At 28.5% G+C, this 25,548-nt stretch overlaps 1 protein-coding gene across 1 annotated transcript; it reads left to right on the top strand.

Annotated features, from left to right (window-relative positions):
* Positions 1-13,522: 13,522 nt before the first annotated feature.
* LOC149060675 (uncharacterized) lies at positions 13,523-19,537 on the top strand. Its single transcript, XM_089216150.1, has 2 exons — positions 13,523-14,394; positions 17,846-19,537. Exons 1-2 carry the CDS (start codon positions 14,272-14,274, stop codon positions 18,125-18,127), a joined length of 405 nt encoding a protein of 134 aa, XP_089072276.1. The 5' UTR covers positions 13,523-14,271; the 3' UTR covers positions 18,128-19,537.
* Positions 19,538-25,548: the final 6,011 nt, after the last annotated feature.

The raw sequence follows: 25,548 nt of genomic DNA on the forward strand, positions 1-25,548 counted from the left end.
TTGATTCCATCTTAATAAATATATTATTTACATTGTGTAAAATGTAAATTTAACTTTAAATGGATATTGCATAATAAAAAGTATATGGATTGTTAATTTCTTGATATAATCTAGATATTGAGTTCAAAAATGATATATCACTATTAATTATCACTGGAATTTGTTGTCTTCATCTTACAAGTGCGAATATAGAAATGTACGCTCAACAGATCACGTTGGTTTAAAAATTAGAGTGAATGAGTTATACCTAGGAATTGATAAAAATTAATATCAGATCTAATTTATATCATTTTTCAGTTAAAACATAATAAGAGTTATTCTCTTTAAAATAAATATGTTAAACAAATAATATTTAATAACTCCCATATAGTAAGGTAGGTACTAGTACAATTGAATTTGTACATTTTAATGATTAAATAGGTACATATTACATGCTACATAAATGGGAAACTATCATTATGAAATGATAATTAAAATTAACAAACTGAAATGTTATACTTATACAGTTATACGCACATACATTATATACAACATAATATTATTTGTGTTTAAAAATTAGTACTTGTCAACAGCAAGAGCATCCACCATACCACTTATAATCCTTAAGATAACCAGGGGTTTTTTTACTGGTAAATTAATTTCTATTAAATGATTCTAATTTTCCATGTTTTTTCCACACCATTTTTTTATTATCATAGTCCAAGATTAATATAAATAATGTTTGTAATTTTTTTTTTGTTCTTACGAATGGCTTTTTAATTGAAATTGCTGCACATATCATTTCTAAATTTTGAAGTCTTGAAGATAGTTAGATAGAAAAGTACAGGCCTGCTCCAATAATGATATTATGACTCAAAAATAAATTAAATTGTTGACTTTTCTGATAAGCTGTATTTAATTTATATTTTAATGCCTCTACCCTTAAAAAATAAACGAAATCAAGTTTTTACGGTATATATTGAAAAAGACAATAAGGTACCTATGAAAGATGATAATAAAATTTTGTTTGTACACGGTCCTCAAGTAGTCCAGTTACGGTACTGCAGGTATATAAATTAAGAAAACGGTTTGGGAATAATACAAAATAATATAAATTAATTAATATTGGAACCTGTATGATATGACACAATCAGTGTTTGTTTTTACTTTATTTGTTTATTAATAATATATTGTAATTTAATTTATATAATAAATGGTCATATCGGTATGCATATTTGTAATAAAATATGAAAAAGTAAACCAAAGAAATAAAATAGTTACCTACTAACATAAAATAAATAATAACATTGATAATTTAACTTAACCAAAATAATAATAAAAAATGAAAACATGTAACATTTTCAGATATTATAAAGTTATACATAAACTGATAATATAAATATATATATTTTTTTTTATTATTTTACAATTTGAAATACACAATCTGTACAACATAGCACAATAAGTAGGTATATATGATATTATAATAGTAGCATGAATATTTTGAATTAAGAAATCATCCATTGGAGACACTTGGCTGGGAATTATAACGTTGTCTATAGTCTAGGGCCAAGAATATAAATATTAAATGATAATAGTAATACCTAACCAATGCATTACAAAAATTAAGTTCTTGGCCATATTAAGGTAAGTTAAATATTTTTAGCATATAAACTAATATGTAAAATCGATTATTATCAAAAATCAATCTCTGGATTTAAATTTTAAATATATAGGTACCTATTATGAATTTAATAAATAAAACTAGTACACTAATTCTCAGTAGTCCCAACTTATGCAATCATTAAAGATTCATATACCTAAGTTGTTTTCACCATAAAATTAAAATAATTAAATACTCTATACGTCATCATCTACCTACCTAATAGTAAATATTGTTATTGAAAATAGATTGGCAAGGCTTAAATTAATTATGCGTCGCCTGACTACTTATATGCAACAATAACATCAGTATTGCACTATTGCACATGGGCTGTGGCCACTTTGACCGCTTTACCTGTCTGTAGATGGTGGCCGATGACTCAGGAAGATTGGAAAGACTTTCAAAGTCTTATCAGTGGGTGGTGTAGTAGGGCGATTACGACGAAAGTTCAATAATCAGCGTGACGGTCGTGACGCTTTGATATTAATCACCGTCGATACACCGATGGTAGCCGGTAGGTAAGTCAACACCATTTAGCGGAACCGATGATCATCGTTCAGCACTGTTTAAACTGAGTTGACGCTACTTATTTAAACACATTATACACATGCACAAAATTATTGTAAGTTTACAAACTATATCCATAATTATAATTGGTCATGGTTTAAAACAGTGATTCCCGATGTGGGCACTACCGCCCCCTTGTGGGTATTTTATATTTTGAAGAGGCCATTTTTCTGAGGGGGGTGCTCATGTATCATTTACGTTTTTATTGTTTTCAACTGATTGCAAGTAAAAACTAATTTAAAATACCAAATTTAATATACAGTGTTATGTAAGTATAATATTGATAGACACTTAAATAACAACTAAATAATAAAATTATGTTATCAGGTGGTGTTAACATATGTATTACCTTGTTGACTGTGAACTAAGCAATGCGAGACGCTAGTCCATAGCAGGAATATAGATTTTAGGTAATAGCTAGGTGGTTGAAAAAAATTGAGGGGGGTGTGGTATGAGATTTTTAAAATGTTGAGTAAAAAAAGGTTGTGAAACACTGGTTTAAAATAATTCACAAAATTACCAAATAACGAAAAAATTTCATTAACAACCCTTAAATTACGAGGTTAAATAGCAACCGTAGCACAACGTTTTTAGAACGTATAGTATTTTAGAAGAAATTAAAATTGAATAGGTATTTCTTCCATCTCAATATAATTGGTATATTATTTGGAGATATCATTGGAAAAAAATAATGTTATCAAATACGGACACTCCTGCATACAATATGCACATAACATTATATTATACGGGCATTGAGCCAGTACTAGATTTAATTTTTTGACATACGACGTTTCCGGACACAATCGGATTTCGAGATTTCTTCGGTCATATCGTCTTTATATTGCTATCGTTGACTGTCTCCGTGGCACAGAGCTTATATTTTGATAATATGATAAAAATTAGTCAATTTTTGTTAATTCTCTGTTCTCTGTTTATTTATTTATCGTTTTGTTTTATTGTTTTTCGACGATGCACTTTTTTTATAAAATGTTTATCGTTTCAAAAAGTTTATAAAATAAGTAATTGCTATTTAGTATAGTATATGGTGTAATACTGTGATTGATGATTTGGGATTCAAAAATGTTACTGGTTGATTGTATAATCCCATTTATCATTTTTTTTTTTTAGTAGTGGAAGCCCGTGGCAACATTAGCCATTGGGTGTCTATTTATCATATATTTTGAAACCATATCCCTATTTTTTTTTTATAATTTTTTTTAGTGCAAAATACTTCATAAGCGTATATAAGCGGGTGGGACCAGTTTCGCACAAAAATAACCCTCTCCGTTTCTTACGGGTCCCCGTTTCGCCCAAATTTTATTTTTTATATGATTTCCGTTTCACACAGAGTAGTTTAGACCAATTTAAAATTAAGTTGGCAATGATTATAATATTTGAGTAACATTTAGCGTTATCGAGAAATTTTAATAAAATTCGTGATATGTTTACACGCGATGTCACATATTATACGCACTACGATCAAATCTGATAATCTTTTTTGTTCATTACTTTTATAAGTTTTAAGTATGTAATTTGTTTTATGGTTATGTACCTTTTATATTAAATAAGATAATCCTCGGTGATGACGATGTAGCGCATTCATAAATTCGTAGGCATAATTTTTTTGGTGCATTTTATAGATTTTGATCGATTTAAATTCGATAACGACTAGATTTCTTATCTGCTATCGATTTTATATATTATCATTTATAAACGATATTTTTTTTGGCATTATTTTCTTAACTCAATTACCGTAATTTTATTACTATAGGTTTTATAACGTTCCCTAAAATATAATATTTGACTGAATTATTGCCAACTTAATTTTAAATTGGTCTAAACTACTTTGGGCGAAACGGCAATCGTATAAAAACAAAATTTGGGTGAAACGGGGACAGTCAGTTTTGGGCGAAACGGGCTACGCCTATATAAGCACTTCATAAGTGGTTTATTTACTATTTTTTAAACAGTTTTTTTCAACTTAAATATGTAGGGAACTTGACAATTTAACTATAAACTATAAATAATGTAAAAATGATTTAATTACATAATTTTTTTTATCATAACTATTACATTTATAACTATTATTATGATGACTTATATTTGTATAGATTAATTATATTTCTCCTTACCGTTTCGCCGTTAATTTTAAAATTTATTTTGTAACCCCCAATATAATATTTTTTCTCGTATCCTTGAAATCGGAAAGTGTCATATTATAGTAATAGGATATTTTTAACAACGGATATAAACTGTTCAACTTTATTCGTCATTTTTAATATAAATTATTTAAAACAATAAATTGTAAACCGCCTCCGAATTGGTCACACACACATAACACACAGCTACTTGATGAGTAAAGACGATCCTCCACTATGTGAGTCATGCAGCGTACTTTTAGCCGTCAACCACATTATCACTGAATGTCAAAAATACAACCAGTATCGAAATCAATTTCACATATCCGAACAAATCTGTCAAGCACTTGGACCAAACCCAAAGGATGTAAAAAACTTAATTTTATTCTTAAAAAAAAAACAGAATTGTACAATTTAATTCAATCTAGAAAATGTATACTTAAAATACTAAAAATGTAACAAAAAAAAATTTATTTTACTAATGGCCTAGTTGTCGATGTACTTTGATCAATTAAAAAAAAAAAATAATAAATTGTAAACGTGAGAACCGTCTAAACGTTTAAATATTACGTAATGAAAGTTCAACTGTAAGGTATTACGATTGTGATGATTAGGTATGTGGTTGAATATAAAGTATAATATAAAGTCAAAATATATCATGCGATGTTATGATAAGCTTTCTATAAATATTAATAATCAAATAATGTCGATATGTCGATATGTGTACGTAGTTGGAAAGTCACAAGTGATTATCGCAGAAAATAGTAGGTAGTCTGCAGTGAAAAATAAAAATATCACGCCTGATCTTGAGGTAATATTTTCGCCGCGCTATTAATTTTGCGATAATATTAAGGAGATCGGAGTTAATCGTATGGACATGAATTTTCGCTACCTCTACCGCCACCGTCACCGCCACCGCTATCGCTTCGGTTCGAGTCGACCTTAAAGTTGTGATCACGGTCTTAGATTATTAGGTCTGGCTACTAATCCCCGGTTATGAAGCTCTTATTGTCGGGCCCCGCTCTGGTGGCGTTATCTACCGGCCAAGTACCATAACATTATTATTATTTCGATGCTTGGTTGTCGACACAGGACACGGTATTTTGATTATTAGGTTGTCGACTTAAAAAACTTAATTAAGAACATGGTAATAATCTAAGACAGCGATTGTAACAATCAATTGACTAATATCGGCATTATTTTGCTCATAGTAATAATCTATGAATGTATAATACCATTAATACCGCCAAAATATACAGACCCGCACATTGTCCTTTTTCCTTTTAAAGGTCTAAAAGTACCTAAGTATTAACTATTTTTATTGTTTTATTTGAATACTTTTACATTCATCTGTGATTTACAGTCATTAAAATGACCCAAAATTGTTCTGTATGCAATTGTAAAACTACAGGAGTACCTACATTTCGCGTAACACAAAATCGTTCGGAAAGATGGGGGGTGGTTCTAGGTAAAATTTTAAAAATTGGGGACAGAATGTGTAAAACATAACAATATTGTATACTAATAATTTAACTGTGAGATCAGGATTCTGGGTATTTTTAACCATGTTACTTTTTATGTTTTAATGTTTTATACTTTTAAATAATAAAAGTATTTTCAATTATTTAATAATATTTATTAATTTTTAGGTTTTAATGTTTTATACTTTTAAATGAAAAATTATAGAAAAATGTTTATCTGTGTTGTATCTTTGAAGTTTGAACGAGTAAATCACGGGTTAATATAATTTAATCTATTCTGTGTTAATATATTAAACTATTAAAATATAAATTACTACTAGAGCGCGCTACCAGAGCGGGACCAGAAATTAATAGCACTACTGATTTGTGTAAAGTCATTGGAGTGTTGCATAGGCCTGGTTGTGATTGTGAAGAAAATATTTGTGCACCACCTGCCAAATGAATTCTACAAGCCGCCACTTTTAGATACATACACTAGGTAATAATTATTGGTTTTGAAAATTGTGTTTTATTATATGCGTTATATACCTACGATCCACCCATAACACGAAAAATGACTATATAGGTTTTGATATGCAACATTAAGTATGCCATTTATTTTGTATAGGTTATTTTATGGGAATCATTAACATTAAAAACAAAAACGATGTTTCAGTTCGATATCGATTGCTAACATCGACTATTTTTATTTCAATTAATCGATATTAATATCGATATATCGATGTTGATGTTTAATCTTTTATTTATATTATATACAATTTTATGTTTTTTTTGTGTATAAATATTTTATGTAATAAAGATAATGCCTGTATATAAAAATGTTTTTTATTTATTTCATCAATTTCATAACAGTTCATTATAGTTCATAAGCTGGCGTGCATCGCATGGCAGCCCTATAGAGGGAAAACATTTTTTGATTTTTTAAACTTCGATGTTCTGAAGCATCGACGGTTTTTCATCGATTCATCGCACTCATCGATATTTAAAAAATAAATGTATCGATACGTCAAAAATCGATGTTAAAATATTTTTGTCCATCCCATCATTTGAATCGGAAGTCATCTTTGTAAATCTACCAATTAACGTATTGATGATGGGATTAGGTGGGGGAAATCATTAGCTCATATGGGAAAGAAGGTCTGATGTATGTTTTCTTCTTAAAAGCAATGACTGTTTTTTTATTAATTAATTTTGTTTTTTTGAGATCGAGATCGAATATCTAATAACAACAATGCATTATATAATCTATAAATTAATGTACCAGTGTGTAGTGCACAAAAAATTCCAAGTGACATGACATCGTACAAGTCTATCGATACGGTCGGAGATCCTAATTTTTTATTTGTGTACGCATCAGAAAGAAAAACAAAAAATATCGTGTATTCAACAGTGTTGAGAAAAGATAGCGAACATTTTATTTATAGATAGAATATATTATATTGATATAATAAATTAGTTTCCATCAATTTATCAATATACAAATAAAGATAAATATATTTTACTTTTATCTTGATTAGTTAAAGATAATCTAACCTTTTTCTAGATAATATAGTTAATAAAACTATTTTTTACTATAGTTTTAATAAAACAATAATTACTTCTTTGCTAACATAAATATAAAATAACTAATATTATTATAATATTTCATATTGCTACTAAATTTAGTAATGATTATGAGTATTTATGGATAATATTAACAATAATTTTTTTCAAACGAATTTCGACGTCGTCACACCACTACACTAGTCATCTGGAAGTGACTGTAATGATCGTAATAATCATATTTATGATTGTGGTATGTTTTAATTTATTACATATTGAATAGTAAATTATTATCATAATTCATGGTAATATTACAGTAAAAAAATATATATTATTTTTGTCTGTACCATACCTAAAAATCATTAAAATATTTTTAACAAAGTAGACTATTTTAAGAGTAAAGGATACCTGCAGGTATTTTAAAGTCAAAAAATAATTAACAGGTTGATTGTGAAATCATTGTTAATTCAATATTTTTTTTAAATTATTTTATATAATTATTTTAATTTCATAATCTAGAGTATTAATAGGTTACACTTGTCCTACTAGTAAATATTAAATGCTACATTACAAAAAAAAAAAAAAAATATTATGTCAATATAAAGTTCAATGATTGGAGTTAAATATAGTGTGGATGTGTTGTATAAATAACTCAAAGATAAACTTATTAATATAATAGTTTAATACAAATGTTATGGACTAATCATGGCCGCTATTAAATCTCATGATTGATTAATTTAATGTTTAAATATTTAGCGATTGTATATGGAACCTAGCAGTTATTTTTAATCATGAACTTTAATATAAAATTCGACGTTCATTATTCACACACGCGTGTAAAAAGTTCAAAGGTTTTACCTATAACAATAAAAATGACAATTCTAAAACTATGTTTTTAGATTACAATACAATAACAAAAAGTTTGCTTTAATCCCGAACTGCTCTGAGTTAGAACAAAATTGTAAACGTTGTTCGACACCGTAGAACAGATATTAAATGCTATTTATTTCAAAATGTCATTGTTTACTATCTTATATATGTCACGAACAAAAGCTACTTATTTTGATTTTTGTTTCGTGTACAAATATTTAATTATAATAAGGTGTTCATTATGAAGTCAATCTATATAGTTAATATTACATTTTCGTACGTCTCATCTTAATAGTTGGACGCGTTTCGTTTTAAATCTATTGTAAATGAAAATCAACAGCTTACGATAAATAGCGAATTGACAAAAAAATTTAAAATTATGTAAAATTATTTATGTAAAGCAAATTTACTGAAAAATTTGACGTTTCACGTTTGTACCTGTCAATTCAAATGTAGGTTTTTTTTTTATCATTAGAAATAAGCCTCGACAGCGAAGGCCATTGACTGACATTTGACATTTTAGATTCTGAACGAAGTAATGAATGTATTGATTTTACAATGATGTGTGTTTTTTTTTGTGTGTCTGTGTACAGCATAGCTAGTCGAAATAATGCTTCAATTTCAAACATTGGGGGTGGTTACCGATGTAAAAGTAAATATCCTTGGTGCATTATAGAGGTCAAAAGTAAACATTTTCCAACAGTTTTCAAAAAAATCGAGGAAAACAAAAAAAAAATGACAGAAAAACAGGAATTTTTACGCAAAACCAGTTTTCGACCAAATCGAAAATAATTAATATAAAAAAAATAATTTTTATATGGTTGTAATTCAAAAACTAATCACTATAATTACTTGAAATTTTCACCAAATGTTTATGTATATCTATATACAGTTTAATTTTCAAAAAATTTTGACTTTTTTTGAGATATTTATAGACCACTGAAATTTTCAATTTTTTTGATAATTTTTTTTTTAAGTACCGGTAAAAAAATGTTGGATGACCGAAAAAACTTGAAAATTTAATACAAGGATCCTTATAAGTTGTTCTTATTGTAGGTAAAAAAATTGAAAATCGTAAGTCACAATTTTTTTTATAAGCGTTTATAGTTCAAATTTTTACGAAATCCGTCAAAAACGCGAACATTTGCAAGTAATTTTGAAGTTGAAAAATCATAAAATTTTTTGTCTTTATAACTAAGGATTAAAAATACAACACTAAGTTTTCCATTAGTTTTCCTTCAAGTAGGTATAGAGAAAACTCGTCGAGTTTAACTCGAAGCATCATTATAGGAACAATTTTAAGTGCGTTTGAATTTTAAATTTTTACGAAATATCGTAATGATAACGATTTATCCTCAAACGATTTTAAATATTTGTTATTATTTAAAAAGTATAAGTCGTAGATACTTGAAAATTTCACCAGTTATTAATATTGGCATTTTAATTACATGCTTTAAATTTCAAAATATTTTGACTTTTTTTAGATATTTAATGACAACTGAAATTTTCAATTTTTCTGAAAAATTTTTTTTGAAGTGTCGATAAATGTTTTTTGGCCCTATCAAAAAACTTGAAAATTTAATACACAGTTCCTCATAAGTCATAATTTATTCTTAAAATGATTTTTTTTTAAAAATTTAGAATTTTATCGGTAAGATTACAAAAACATTACATTCAATATTATATCACCTGTTAAATGAGGAGTACCAATAATTATTCGATTTTATATTTCATGAAAACATTTTATTTTTAGTACCTGCCTATGTCAATTTTATCAGAATAAGTATCTTACCCTTTCGAAATATTTTTTTAAATTATTATTTGAAGTTCAGATATTGACAAAAATTCGTCAAAACCATGGATATATATTTTTTTGTGTCTGTCATCACGTTTTGGGGCAGTAAAAGTGCTTCGATTTTTGACTTCAGTACCTTATTCGATCAAAAAGTGAATATAGTTGGTACTTTAAGGGTAAAAAAAAATCGATTTTGATTTTTGATGTTACTTTAAAAAAATGACCATTGATACATGAAATTTTCACCGAATGTTTATATAAGTTTATTCTATCTACCACGAAATGTTCAAAAATTCTTGATTTAAGTTGAACTATTCATAGGTAGGTATATGCAATTTTCGATCATTATTAGTTTTTTTAAAATTAAAATCAATAAAAATTTATTTTTTGAGTAGAAAAAATCTTGAAAATTTAATACAAGGCTCTTAACATATTGTTACAATAGCAATTGAAAAATAAATGAAATTCATAGTCACCATTTTTTTTTATAAGAATTCAAATTTTGAATTTTGACAAAATACGTAAACATCACAAAAATTCGCAAATTGTTTTAAGCTAGAAATTCATGAAAAATTTTCTTTTTAAATCTAAGATTTGAAAATTTAATACAAGATTCCTTACAAATTTGTCAATCTTTATCACAAAAAAAATGTCCACCGGAAATTCAAATTAAATTTTTATTAAAATTTGAATTTCAAATATTGACAAAAATTCGTCAAAACCATGAATATTTGCGAATTATTTTGTAGTTCAAAATTCATAATATTGTTTGTATTTATATTTAAGGTTATAAAATTCAACACTAAGTTTTCCATAAGTTTTGCTTCAAATAGCTATAGAGAAAATTTGAAGCGTCATTATAGGAAAAATGTTTTGAGCGTTTGAGTTTTAAATTTTTATGAAATCGCGTAATGATAACGATTTATCCTCAAACCAGGTATATGGTATATCTATGATAATATAAGGTATTATGAATTATGATAACTACATGCAATGTTTTTGGAAAAATTGATTAACCATGCCTTATGCAAAATGCGTCCTAATTGAAAAATAAAATATTTGTTTCAAAATAGAATGTATGACAATATTTAAATATGATATATTATCCTAGACTGACAAATTATCTCCGTTCAGAATCGTTTATCGTATACAATGATACCTATCATTGCATTCAAATTTAACCCACCCGAGTCAGAGGTCCACCCATGGGCGGATAGGCCATTTTTGGCCTACCGGAAAATTTTAAAAAGGGGTCCCACATGAAAAAGAATTTAATAATATATGATATTAAAGGGCCCCATTACCGAAATACGAAGGCGGACCCACCGGGAAATGCCCGGTTGCCTGGTAGGCCTATCCGCCCATGGGTCCACCCCACCCCCTAATGTACAGCAGAGCAACATCCACTTACCCTCTTTTTTTTTTACGTATTAGTAGTTTTTGCAATAATAATAATAATAATAATAATAATAATAATATATACTTATACATATATAATTTGTTATGTATTTTTAAGCGATAGTTTCAATTGTATTATAATAATATTATGTTATGTACAGAATATTTTTAGAAAATAGTTCATAATCATAAGTATTTGCTATTAGGTACGCTAACGAACAAATGAAGTATATTTCTATTAACAAATAACAAAAACAACCAAAAAAAAACTATAATCGATGATTGTTTTTAAGAAACAGTGTATTGTGTAGATATATCGTATATTGTAGGGACAGAGTGAAATGTCAATACGCCGTATATTCGTATATAGGTACTTACCGTAAGAGACGTGCGATGCAATAAATATTCGTGCGTAATACATGTAAGTACACGAGCGGGGACAATGTTTTCGATTTGGGTTAAGCATAACACGACCGTGTGTATATAGGTTATATAGTGTATGTGTTTTGACTCCAGAGGAGTTTTCCGAGAAATTAAATCTATTAAAAACGCGGCGGATGATTCGTCTGGATTTCTTGTTGGCAAACGTGTGTAGTAGGTATAGTGACGTCGGTATAATGCAAAGCCCGAGGCTGTGATTGGCTGTCTATAGCTGACTGCCGGAGCGGTGGTGAAGATAATCAACAAAAACGTGAAAATCCAATCCGGTGGTGATCTATCTCTCCTCCCTCCCCACTACTAGTAACAAAAATACGCAAACACAAACACACACACACAAATCATACTACCGGTGAGTAGATAGAATTATTTTACAATCCACATCAATTATTATTATTTCATTTCGATAACTTCTCATATTTAGTATGAAGGAAATTTAAAGAAAAACAAATATATTAAATTAAAACGTTGATTTAAAATAACTGACTAGTGATCACGAAATCATGTTGAAAATCGATCAAAAGATATTAATGTATATTATACGTAGATGCGCTCTGATCAACTTCAAACTACTTCTAGACGTACTTTTAGAGTTAAAATACTTACTATACAAATAAAAAAATAACCAAATTTTTTAACACACATTTAGGGTTTTTAGTATATTACGTTGATGGTTAGGTAACTATATTGTTAGTGAGAGTTATTTTTTTAATTCGTATTTATGTGTATGTTTTTGTTTTTAAAGCCTTATAAAATTTTAATTTAAAAAAATGTAAAAAAATATTATAAAATGCCTTCAGGAAGACATCGATGATTTTAAGTTCATATTAATTGTATTTATTCTCAATAATTACGCTGCAGGATTGAGTTATAACCGACCTACGTCAACGCGTTAATTCGCTAAAAATTGCATGTATCCGTAGGTTTAGGTCAACACTTTTGTTTCAGCTGCCCAATTCGGTTTCAACCGCCCCCGTTGGAGTGAAACAGGGTGTGGGTCGACGGCACAATCAGCTATCATCGACCATACATAAATCAAACATATCATCAAACATAAATCATAATTCATATTATATTATACTATTTATAATATATATTGTTATATTGTATAATTCTATAGTTTGGATTTTTTTTTCGATCCCTAGCTATTTTTCTATGTCATCTCCTATATTTACAAATAATATAATGGGTATATAGTTACAGACAATATTTTCGACGCTAAAAATTATTAGCTTCAAAATATTATGCATAATAATATTATATGATACATATGCTCACATGAACGTGATATCTCCGGGAAAAAATTGCCCACTTATTGTCTCTATCTAAGCATCCTTCCTGTAAGTACATGTATAAGACGTCTGCACATATTACGGCCAAAAAATAAAAATAAATTTTAATCGTATACTTACAAATGTACGCGATATTTAGTCTCGCCGAGCGAATTTTGTCGTCGTCGTCGTGATACACACACGCACACGCACACACGAATATAATATGCGCAGGATTCGCTGTGACGGTTGCGGCGCAGCGTACAACAAGCGCGCGGCGTCGGTCCGAGCTGGCCAAGCGACAAGGCCACCCGGCGCGACGCGTCTATATAAGCCACAGGCCGCCTCAGCTTCAGCGTATACGCGATCCAACTTGCGCGACCGACGAAACGCTCCAGCGGCATTCGTCTGCCGAGCCCGTCCGACGACACCGTAGCGCGTTCTCATTGCTCTCCGAGCTTCGCACGCCGCTCCGCGAAGAATTGATAAAATATTACGGAACAACAAATTATTATACGATAATAATATCATTCAAATAATATTATTAATCGCGCACGATTTATTCCGGTACAACCGCGTATAGTCGTCCGACGGTCACGTCGTTTGGCTGTTTTGCTTCTCGATTCCCGGGGGAATGCCTTCTGGACGCCGAACCCGCGGCAGAGAGCGTACACCCGCGGAACAACTGAGGCACTTGTTGCAGCGTTTCGTGCAACTGTACAACCGCGCATCGGCAGCGTATCACCGGATGCGCGCGGGCAACGTACATCCGGAACGGGAACTCTTGGAGCGGCTGCATTATTCGTCTTGGCTGTCCCCGGTGACACGCGAGAGGCGCATGAGAAACCGCCGCACGAAGGAATAGAAATTATTGGTCGGCCAATTCGGGCTGACCAGCGCCACCGCCGAGAAGCGGGGGCAAACCGATCGTTGGGTCACCAACGACCGGCAAGACACGGACACGACAGACGACGACAGCGAGGGCGACGGAACAGGCGAACCAAAAGAAGTGGACGGAGCCGGTGGGAAGTACGAAAAGGACAGGGACAGCGACAGCGACTACAACAGCGACAGCGACTACGACAGCGACGATTACTGGGAGATACGGGTCTAAAAGACCGCAGTCATCATGAAATTGACGTGTTTGTTGTGCCGCGTCCGCCAAATTTTTGTGGTCTACGTCAAAATTCCCAACTCGTCGTACAACTTGCTCGTCTCCATTATTCAAAGCGATCGTGTTATTTATGCACTCGTGAGTATACTTACCGCCAATAATTATAATAATATTAATGATAATAATAATAATAATTAATAATAATAGGTAACAATAATAATATCAAACAATAATTACCACGATAATGTTGACGATATTGTTTCGATGTTGTGACGATCGTTATGCGCGTTATACAGGTCGGTTTCCCAGCTTAAATCACGGCGCGAATAATATATTATTGTCGTCGAAAATATTATTTCGCATAGTTAATCGAGTATATTGTATCAGTTATGAAAAATTTGAAATATGTAATCGTGTACCGAAGCTTGTCCTTCAAAAAAATAAATAACTTTAGAGTATAACATATTGTAATGCACGAACGCGAAAAATGCGTAATCGAATAGTTTTAAAAATATTTCGAAAGGGTAAGATACTTATTCCGATAAAATTGACATAGGCAGGTACCAAAAAATAAAATGTTTTTATGAAATATAAAATCGAATAATTGGTATTCCTCATTTAACAGGTGATATAATATTGAATGTATAGTTTTTGTAATCTTACCGATAAAATTCTAAATTTTGAAAAAAAAATTCTATTGTTTGTTTTTTTAATTATTTTTGAGTAAAAACTACGCCTGACACGGATTTTATAGGTAACAAAATAAATTAAATTATATTAATAAGATCATTGTTACTTTTTAACATTGATAAGTTTATTAGCTGTATAATTATAAACGAAATAATTTCAATGACGAAACACGAATTTTCCAACTATTTCTATTGATAATATAGTAGGTAGGTAAATAATATGGCTAATGCCTATAATAATGTTAAAGGAGTATTTGATTCGTGAACATCATTAATAAATTATGCAAGAAAATACTTTTGTTGGTAAGAGAAAAAAAAACTATTACTATCGAGAGAATAAAAAAAAAAACAAATTGATGAACAAAAAATATCTTCATCACGACCTGAAACGAATTTGTATAATACCTAATATATAATAATAATCTTTTTATAACTTTCCACACCATCAAAGAATTCGCAAAAAAATCTAAGCCACATCAATTAGTATAACTAATTTGTTAATAATATAATGTAATATCATATTAAGCTAGAGAAATAGAATTATATTTTGAATTTAATAAAAAATAATAATTATTATAGTAATCAAATTTCCATATTTTTTTTGTAATTATTTCAATAGATTTTTTTTTTGTATATTTCTGCATATTTAAAGGTTTTTGGATATTTCTAATATATTGACAAAATTCAGAATGTATTGAATATATTGAAGCAAAAATGTAAGAAAAATGTACAAAATAATATTTTGTAGGCATTAAGTGATTATTTATTTATAATTAAATTATAAATTATAATTGTTTGGTTATTAAATACCATTAATTATAATTTTAACATTTAAAATTTGTTTTAATTTATTATTAGTTCATACTCGTATAAGCTTTTAAATTTAAATACACATACTATTCGTTATATCCGTGTTAAATTTAGCTGCCAAAAATTGCACATTTTAATTAAAAACATTTAGTTTCTAATCTTGATCAATTTACTTACGAATCGGAAATTAATTATGAACATATTTTAAATTCATAAAAACATAAAATAAAATAAAAATGAAGGTACTTAGGTACCTATCAAATAAAATAAATCAAATTCATTATGTGCCAGACTCACTCAGTCAATCATAGTATGTACAATTTATTATAAAGTATTAATTTAAGTTGTTAACGACATTAACTATTGAAATAAGAATATAAAGTATAAATTGGTACTCTAGAAATTTCAAGTCCACGAATAATTTTTTTAAATTACAACAATGTAACTAAACTTGTTCTTCTTGATTATCTAATATGCAATTTCATCTAAATTTGAACTTAAAATAATACTATTAAAAAAAAACTATGTTTGTTTAGTTTTTAGATATTGTTTCATTGCAGAATTATCTACTTACGTGTAACCTTGTATTACATTTTCAATCCTTAGATACTTATATAAGATAGTGTTATAAATTATTAACAACAAATAATTTATAAACTTTCATTAAATAAATGTTGTTAAAATTTAAACTTTAAACGGTTATCAAAAAAAAAAATTGCTAATATATTTTTAATATTTTCTAATTGCTATTATATCAATATAAATCTTGTATTAAATTTTCAAGTTTTATGACCTCACAAATAAAATTGTATAGACGTTTTATTATAGAGTAAAAACTAAAAATTGAAAAATGAAATTGTCTATAAATAACTTAAAAATGGCTGAAAATTTTTGAAAATTTTATCAACTATAAATATCAATAAAATAAACATATACTGTAAATTTCAAGTTTCTACAGTTATTTGTTTTTGAATAAAAACAAAATATGAATATCGGTATAAGCGAGTAATCGAGTGAAAATCCAATGTTGTAAAAATTTGAAATTCAAATGCTCATACAAATTTAATTTGACTTTCTGGTAGAATTTTTTATTTGATAAAAGTAGACAACCTTATAATAAATCATGTATTGAATTTTTAAATCTTAGATTTAGAAGATAAATTTGTATGAATTGCTAATTCAAAATAAATTCTAAATTTTCGTGGTTTTACGTATTTTGTCAGTATTCGAACATTCAATCCTTCTTAAAAAAAAAAATAAACATGATCATGTATTTTTAATATTTTTTAACTACCGTTGTAGTAATATATTAAGAGCCTTGTATTAGATTGTGATGCTATTTTACGAAACGAATACAATTTTATTCGTATTTACTATTTACAGAAAAAATAAAAACGAAAAAATTTAAAATTTAAAATGTCCATAAAAAAAACTTAAAAATATTTCAATAATTTCGAACATTTTATCAAGTATAGAAAATACAAATTTAAAAATTCAGTGAAAATTTAATGTGTTTACCGTAATTTGTTTTGAAGTTATACCAATATCCAAAATAGATTTTCTCAAAACTTGATTCTACGTAAAAATACTAGCTTTTTCTTAATTTTGTTTTTCCCGGTGCTTTTGAAAACTACTGGGAATTCCTAAATTTGACCTCCCAACTAGATTCAATTTCCTACTGGAAAAGCTATTCTAGTTGAAATTCGAAGCATTATTTCGACATTTTATCGTGTACACAGACACACCCACAAAAAAAAAAAAAAAACACATCATTGTCAAATGATCGCTCCGCTCAGAATTTAAAATTTGAATACAATAGTTAAATATACCATTAATGGAAGAACAGCAAAATATAATATAAATTCAATCAATTGATTGAATTTTAATAAAAAAATAATATATATTAGTTTTGGCCAGTTGTTTTTGATTTTAAATACCTTATTTATATATTGTCTTGTTATTATATCCCATTCCTTACGCGTAGTCGTATAACTTGGGAAAAAATTCTTTGGTTTAACATGAAATCAACAGAATAAACAGTACAAATTATTTGCTTGACAATTTAAGTGAACTGATGATTTTTTTTTCAGTCACATTCCGTTTTGCACCTTTTGATGCGTCGATTCAGGACTCGTGCAGAATACCCCGGTCATAGAAGAAGCAGGAAGATTCCAAAAAATAAGACTCTGCCTCTTCGAATGATCCGCCGTGACCGCTTTATTAAAGTTAGTTATTTAATGGATTATCTGCGCTACAATATCGATGTATTATATAAACAATTGTTTGTGCGATATACGTACACCAAGTTGCGTTTACGTGGTCGGCTTGTTAAAAACCGTAAGCTATTTGCACTTTACTATTTTTTCAAATAAAAAAATCACTGATGGTGATCAATTCTAAGGGGATACTTCCCTGAGGAAACACAATAATATACCTATTTAAACAAGTTGATTAAAAAAAAAAAAAAAATACTTTTATTAAGTACCCCCTATATATATTAAACATTTTAATAGTTATTTAATTATATTAATAATATCATTGCTTTAATATCATATTTCTGCAGCTTTTAGCCATGCTTTGAGAATACTAAGGGTACTTAATACTTATAAATTACAATATAAGACATTAGACAACATATAGATTGCTTTGCTTAGTTTGTTTAAATTTCATTTGAGAAATTATCTAGATGTTTATAGCTTATAAGCTATTTAAACCTTATCAATTAAATATTAGTATTATTATTAATATTATTATAGTAATTTAACTTTCAGATTATTTAAATAACCATATTTTATCTAATCGGTTTGTTTTAGTGGGTATACTATTTTCCCTGAAAAATAAATACAAATGTAGTTCTGTATAAGAATTACAATTTGAAACAATTATAAATACCTAAAAATCTTATTAAAAATAATTATTGGGCATTTTCAATGCAATTTGCACTGTAATTATTAGTTATATAAAGTAAATAGTATATAAATATATTACATTCATTTTATCCTTTTACCTTCAGTTCAAGTTAATGCATAAAATATTAAATAAATTACTATCAATGGACCAAACAAATAAATATAAATTTGATATTCACAAATCTAAAAAGTAAAGTACGTTTTTAATCATCTTTAAAATTGCTCATTCCTAAATATTATTTGATACAAGTGAAAGTCCATACTACATTTTACACACGCTCAGTTGATTAATGTTTATACAAATATTTATGTCAAAAGAATGTTCCAACTTAGCAAACTATTTTATATACAGCTAGTGTCTTAGTCGATTCTTTTAAAGGTAGAACGCTCATTTTATCAAAACATATTACCGTTTTAAGATTATTATATTTTCTTATAAAATTTAGAACCATAACGGCAACACTTCTATAAAATAAATGTTATTTTGACTATTTTCGATTGTTTTAATTTTTAATCATTTTTACTTTTTTAATCGCTGTATTCATTTTCAATTTCATAATCCAAATTAAAATATTTTTCTGAGAATTTAAATTTATAAAAATTTAACTTTGGAAAAAATAGTTATAGTTAATTAGTATATGAAGTTTTAATATGCAGAGTAGCGAATCAATATTTTGTGGTATATACTTGCATCACGCGTCACCCCTAAACTACGTGAAAAAAATACTCCTTAAAACTTTAATATTTTTCGTAAAAATGAGCGTTGACTTAAAAAAAAAATTAAGAACCACATTTGTATATAATTAGACCCATAACAATAATTTTAAAATTTGTTTAGTTATGTTAAATTATATTATATATAATAAGATTTAAGTTGATGTTGTTGTATTCTATAGTATTGATGTGTTATCGAAATATACTAATTTATTTAACTCAATAGAAATGTGTAATCAACAGTTTCCAAACGTGATTTGCCTATATACCTATGAAATTTTAATCGGTCTAAAAACTAAATTTTGTATGATTTTTGTGATTGACAAGACTATCATTTTATAATGATAATATATTGATGTATATTATATTTATATTTTTGGTGACTGCCATCACCTTTCAAAGCAGCAAAAATTCATCTCCATGAATGGATTTTAGAAGAAATAGTAGAAATAGTATAGTTACTAGTAGAAGTGGGGGGGGGGGGGAATAAAAAATATTCCAGTGTCGTAAAAATAATAATTATTGGGAAAAACAAAAAAAAAAGAATATGGATAAACTGGAATTTTTATGTTGAGTCAGTTTTATATAAAATTGATTTAGTAATTTCTTTTTGAAATTGAAAAAACAAATGCAATTAGAGATTTAAGAGTGTACATATTTCACTGCAGACCAATTTCCTAAAAATTTTTTTAACGAAACAAAGAAATTGTTATAGTTTTTTATATATCGATATAATACATTATACATTTACTGTTGGGGAAAGCCCCATAGTTGGAGATTTCATTGAACTTTAGGTGGACTTAAATCTTTATTTATAAAATATAGTATGGGGGCTTTTCCTCACACCTCTCTAGTAGAACAATATTAGTTACAGTACTCACTAAATACTAAATTACTGACAGAACAAAAAATCTACCTACAACAATATAATATTTCCTGTTAAAATGCCAATTCTATAATCTGTTCAGTAAGTCGAGAGACGTAGTCGTTGTTTACCAGTTCTCGTCGGGCTTCAGTTAGGCAACACCTGTTAGTTACCCTGCCCAATCAATTATTATCTGTATACTTGCCGTGTAGTACACCCAAAGTCGACCGCCGAGAACATTTCCTAACTTAACAGAGTATATATGGTTCAAACTTTGATCAATTCGATATTTCATATTCGGCGTAATGATGTTCAAAAATGATTTTCTTCGGCCATTTTGAATCTAAAAATACTTGTGCAAGCTCTACTTTAAAATGCGAATTTCGGAAAATACATTCTTAGTGTACCCTTACACAGGGGCGCCACTTCAGTTTTTTTTAAGGGTGTGCATGCAATTAAAGAGGCCAATTGTTTCCCACCACCAGGCCAATTGTCAAAAAAACGTTTCTCATCGTATTTTTTCTATACAATTTTTACTATCAAAAAAACATTTGGCTTTCATAAATAAAATATTACAAATTAATAAATTTAATATTAATATTTTAGGTACCAGATATCTTACCATTCAACTATTACTATTTTAAAATTTTTTAACGCATAAATTTAATTAATAATTAGGTACCTATATTTGAAATTAGAATATAAATAAAAATACAAAATACAAATCAATCATTAAAAGCAGTTTATGACCTAAACCATAAAGTTAAAGATAGGAAAACTGAAGACCAAGGTGGCAAGGCCGTGTATCAGTGACGCCTAGGCAAATAGCAAATAATAAATTCAGGGTGTGCAAGTGCACATCCTGCTCCCCCAAATGGCGCCCACGTCCTTACATGGTTTATGCCTCAAACTGTCGTTGTTTAGGCTCTATACGTTGATTGGTTAGTGAGTCAATCTGGACTGGACACATTCGATTATACGTTTAATATTATGTCCGTACTGCCCTGAAATGTCCGTGACACTCGCCTGTAATTATGTGAGCAGTAAACTATCATTTATCAGGTAGACAATCCATCTTCGGTATATTGCGGACTCCACTCAGTGCACACGTAAGTATATCATTTCTAACTCTTGAGTTTGAATGTTATATCAAAATTGTCGTTTTTCTTACTCCAATCCACGGCGAATTGAGTACAATGTGGAATCCGGTTGTTTTTGATATAACTGTACAATCTGACTTCGCCCGGGAAAAAAATGATCACTTAATACTAAATACAGCGGTATATAAATATTTTTGGTGTAACCCAGTTCAGATCGTAATAGACCAGGATGTAATATGGTAGAAACTTGCGTGGAAGTGTACTCAACAACTTTCCAAAATTTATTCGCAATCGGACAAGCATACGCGTTTATATATATATATATATATATATAGAATATTACAAAGCTCTTCATAAAATCTTATCATATACATCATACATGTATGATGTATTGATGTATAACATTTTTTTCGTCTGGCTTTTTGTAATAGTTTAGAAACCTTTCTTGGGGTACATAAATCCCGCCACAAATGTTTCATCGCAATCGGATGAATGGTTTAGGAATAAGGCATAAGAGACGTACTGACAAACATTCATTTTTATATATTTTATAGATTATATTATAATGAATATTCATTAATTTATCATATAATTAAATTAATCAGATGATATTTGGTTGCTGTTTGAGAATGAAGTTCATTTTGATGGCTTTTTTAGATCCCTTCAAACTATCTAACTGTAATTAATTAAAAACAATTAATATGAATAAAATACTTGATTAAGCAAGCACCCACCGATCACCTATCATCGAAAGCGCCAATCGCCCAGTGACTGTGATGGCAGTGACTCTTAGGTCTGGTTCTCCAAATCGTCGGTTAGGAAATACTTAATTTTATCTTATAAAACAAGTTGTACAAAAACCAAGGGGAAATCACTGCATTATCATTGTCAATAATATTAATTTAGTAATCAATAGAGAAAAAAAGAAGATTGACAAAGCAATGCTTTAAAAAAAAATATATATATATATATATATTTATGTACAGTAATTAGCACATAAAGAGTCATTGTATTTTTGTAAACGATAAAAGTTTAAAAAAAAACTAAATCGATATTTATTTTTAAATTGGTTTTGCGATTTTTCATTATCGTTTTTTTATTTTGACTCTCTAATTTTCTGCCACAAACTACCCCCAAAAATTGAAGATCAAAACTAATTTTCTACTGACAGAAAAATGTATCCACAAAAAAAAAACACACACATACACACGTAACACATTATTATAAAATCAATAAATTAATTACTCCGCTCAGGATTTCATAATAAGTTAAGTTATAATATTGTAATTCAGTATGTAACTCTTATGGATGGAACTTGAAAATTATCATCATTAAACACCCAACGTAGTATGTAGATCATTATTTTCTTTACGGGATCAAATTTAAAATATTTCAACTCATTTTAAGTTATGCGTAATATGAAAACATTTACGCCATTATACTATAAGCTGTATTGGCTTATTAATTAGAACCAATGGCATAATATTATAATATGATATAATTTATAAAGTAGTAATATAATTTATAATGGGATGTATTTGGAAAATTTAGTTGAACACATAATAATCCTAATAGATAATCCTAATAGAAAAATAAATAATTAAATATTCAAATAGCTTTTAAAATATATGCTGACAATGCGTCTCTGCTCAAAATCGGTCTTTGTGTTCAATGATTTATAACATTGAATTCAAATTCAACTGATCTAATACTCAAAGTCGAGGTATCCTCTAAATATATTGACTACTATAATACAGCACAGTGACTTTCCCTGTTTTGTTGTTAGTTAAAATAAAATATATACAATAATAATAATTACTCTTTTAATTTTAAAGGATTTCTAGAGCTCTAGATGCTTAGAACATAATACTAAAAATGTTTGAAATTCTTTTAAACTATAACTCATAACTAGGTATACTTTTAAACTTCGAAATGTTGTACTTACATAGTTAAATAAACACGAGGAGGGTAAGAATACTGTAGTGTGTATTGTGATGAAACGTATATTAATATTTGTATATTCAATATTCATATTTTATGTACTACACATTGCATATAACATTATGATTTAAAAAAAGCAAAATTTATACTATTTCCTGGCGGTGCATTATCGACATCTGAAATGGTGACATCGGTACATATAATGTGAGAATAAAATATACAATAATAAAAATAATATTAAAAATCAATTTTTTAACTATATCAACAACAAAACTTACCCCAAACAATCACGTAGTTACGTAACATTTTCGGACTTATGGTTGTACGAATATATTATTAATATGGGTATAGGTAGTGCCAAATAATAATAATAGTTATTATTATCATCGGTTTACTGGTGAAAGCGATCACACACGAAACGGCTGCTGAACAAAAAAGGTATTGTATTGATACAAAAAAAAAAAAAAAAACTATTCAGGATGTAAGTTGTCAAGTTGGTTTAAAACAACTAACGAATTCAACCTGGTAATATAACGACATCATGACATAAATGTTTCAACTGAAACTCTAAAAATACGATTAAATATTTAAATAGTTTAGATTCAGATAACTTATCATGTATGTTATGGGTATGTATTCTATTTACTACTTTACTAGGTTATATCTAAAATAGATATTTTATAATTTTACTACATATTTGCAAGCTATATAAATCCGTGATTGTATTGTTAAAACATATAAGTTATGTAGGTATCTACACTAATGCATGAAATTTACAAAGTTAAAATAACAAAGCCTAACAACTCCAAAATTCTCCCTGATAATACTGTTAATTTTTAATTAAAATTTCAGGAATAAATAACAACTCAAACCAGTAGGTACTGAAAATATTTCTTGTTAGTTATTTGAAATTTTGAAAATCAACTTAATTATTATTAAGTATATTTAAATTCACCAAACGAATTTGAAAAATAACTATCATTTTTCCATTTCACATAGAAAGATTTAAAATTCCTATTCCTATTGTTTAAAATCTATCCGTGGCCCATAAAAAAATGTATTTATTTTGACTTAAGAGTGCAAACAAATGTTTATGTGTAAAAAATTACTTCAAATATGCTGCATAACACCAAAATCCAATAATTCGTAAAAATTATTATAAATAACATAAGATATAAAATAATTATTTTAAACTTCTGGAAAGTTTCACAGAATATTCAAAAAATAAAACATTTTTTAAGTTGTATCTCAATTCTTGGGGCTTGCATGGCGGTGACCCACGTTGTGTGTAGAACGTCAACATCAATTATTTACATTATACACAAACAGTGTACAAATCTAATTCAAATGAATCAATTCATCATCGTTAAAGGTCAAAACTATTACTATTATAGGTACATAATATTATATATTTATATAGTCAAAAATATACAAGTGTATATATTATGACTGTCTAAATAAAATATTCAATTCGTAAGTATCAAGTATAAAATAATATAGTCTTCGCTAGTGAATGATCTTCCACACGTGCAGGCACAGCGGTTGAAAGTCTTGGCGCCGACGCTGCAGGTGGCCGAAAATAATCACAAAGAGCGGAACCCCCTTCCCACGACATGGTCAATAAAATAATGGTCATCTAGCAATTTGCCGAGCAACGACAGTCGTAATAATATGCATACTGTACAAATATTATTATGAAATAGAAGCGGTTAAATATGAAGAGATAACATATCATTATCGATTGCAACGTTGGTGTTAAATACCTAGTGACAAAATAATTTTTAAATACGGTCATATGGTATATAACATTAATCGTTGCATTCGAACATACGTCGCTTCAACCACGCCGTTGTTACGTTGTCAAGACTTCAGAGAGACATATCATTATCTCGAATTCGACGTTGGTGTTAAATACCTTATGACGAAAAATTTTTATATGCGGTCATATAGTTTATAACATCAATCGTTGCATTCGAACATACGTCGCTTCAACCACGCTGTTGTCAAGACTGCAGAGAGATGAATGCTCCGGGCATTATATAGCAGGTATGGAATGTGTAGGTGTAGTCGCAGGCCCGCATTCACACAAGTACCGCACACGTGAACTTAACTGAGTGGGCTTATAACTATACTGTACTGCACTAACTATACGATCTATACGTATCCTAACCTATATCTATCATATTATAATAAAATGCGAATTTTGAAAATATATTTTTTTTCAATCAGAACTTATTGATTAGGTATAACAACCGATGTTCAGT

This window comes from Diuraphis noxia, unplaced genomic scaffold, assembly GCF_037042655.1.
Source record: "Diuraphis noxia isolate RWA-SAM2 unplaced genomic scaffold, SU_Dnox_SAM2 contig0001, whole genome shotgun sequence".
Lineage (NCBI taxonomy): Eukaryota > Metazoa > Arthropoda > Insecta > Hemiptera > Aphididae > Diuraphis > Diuraphis noxia.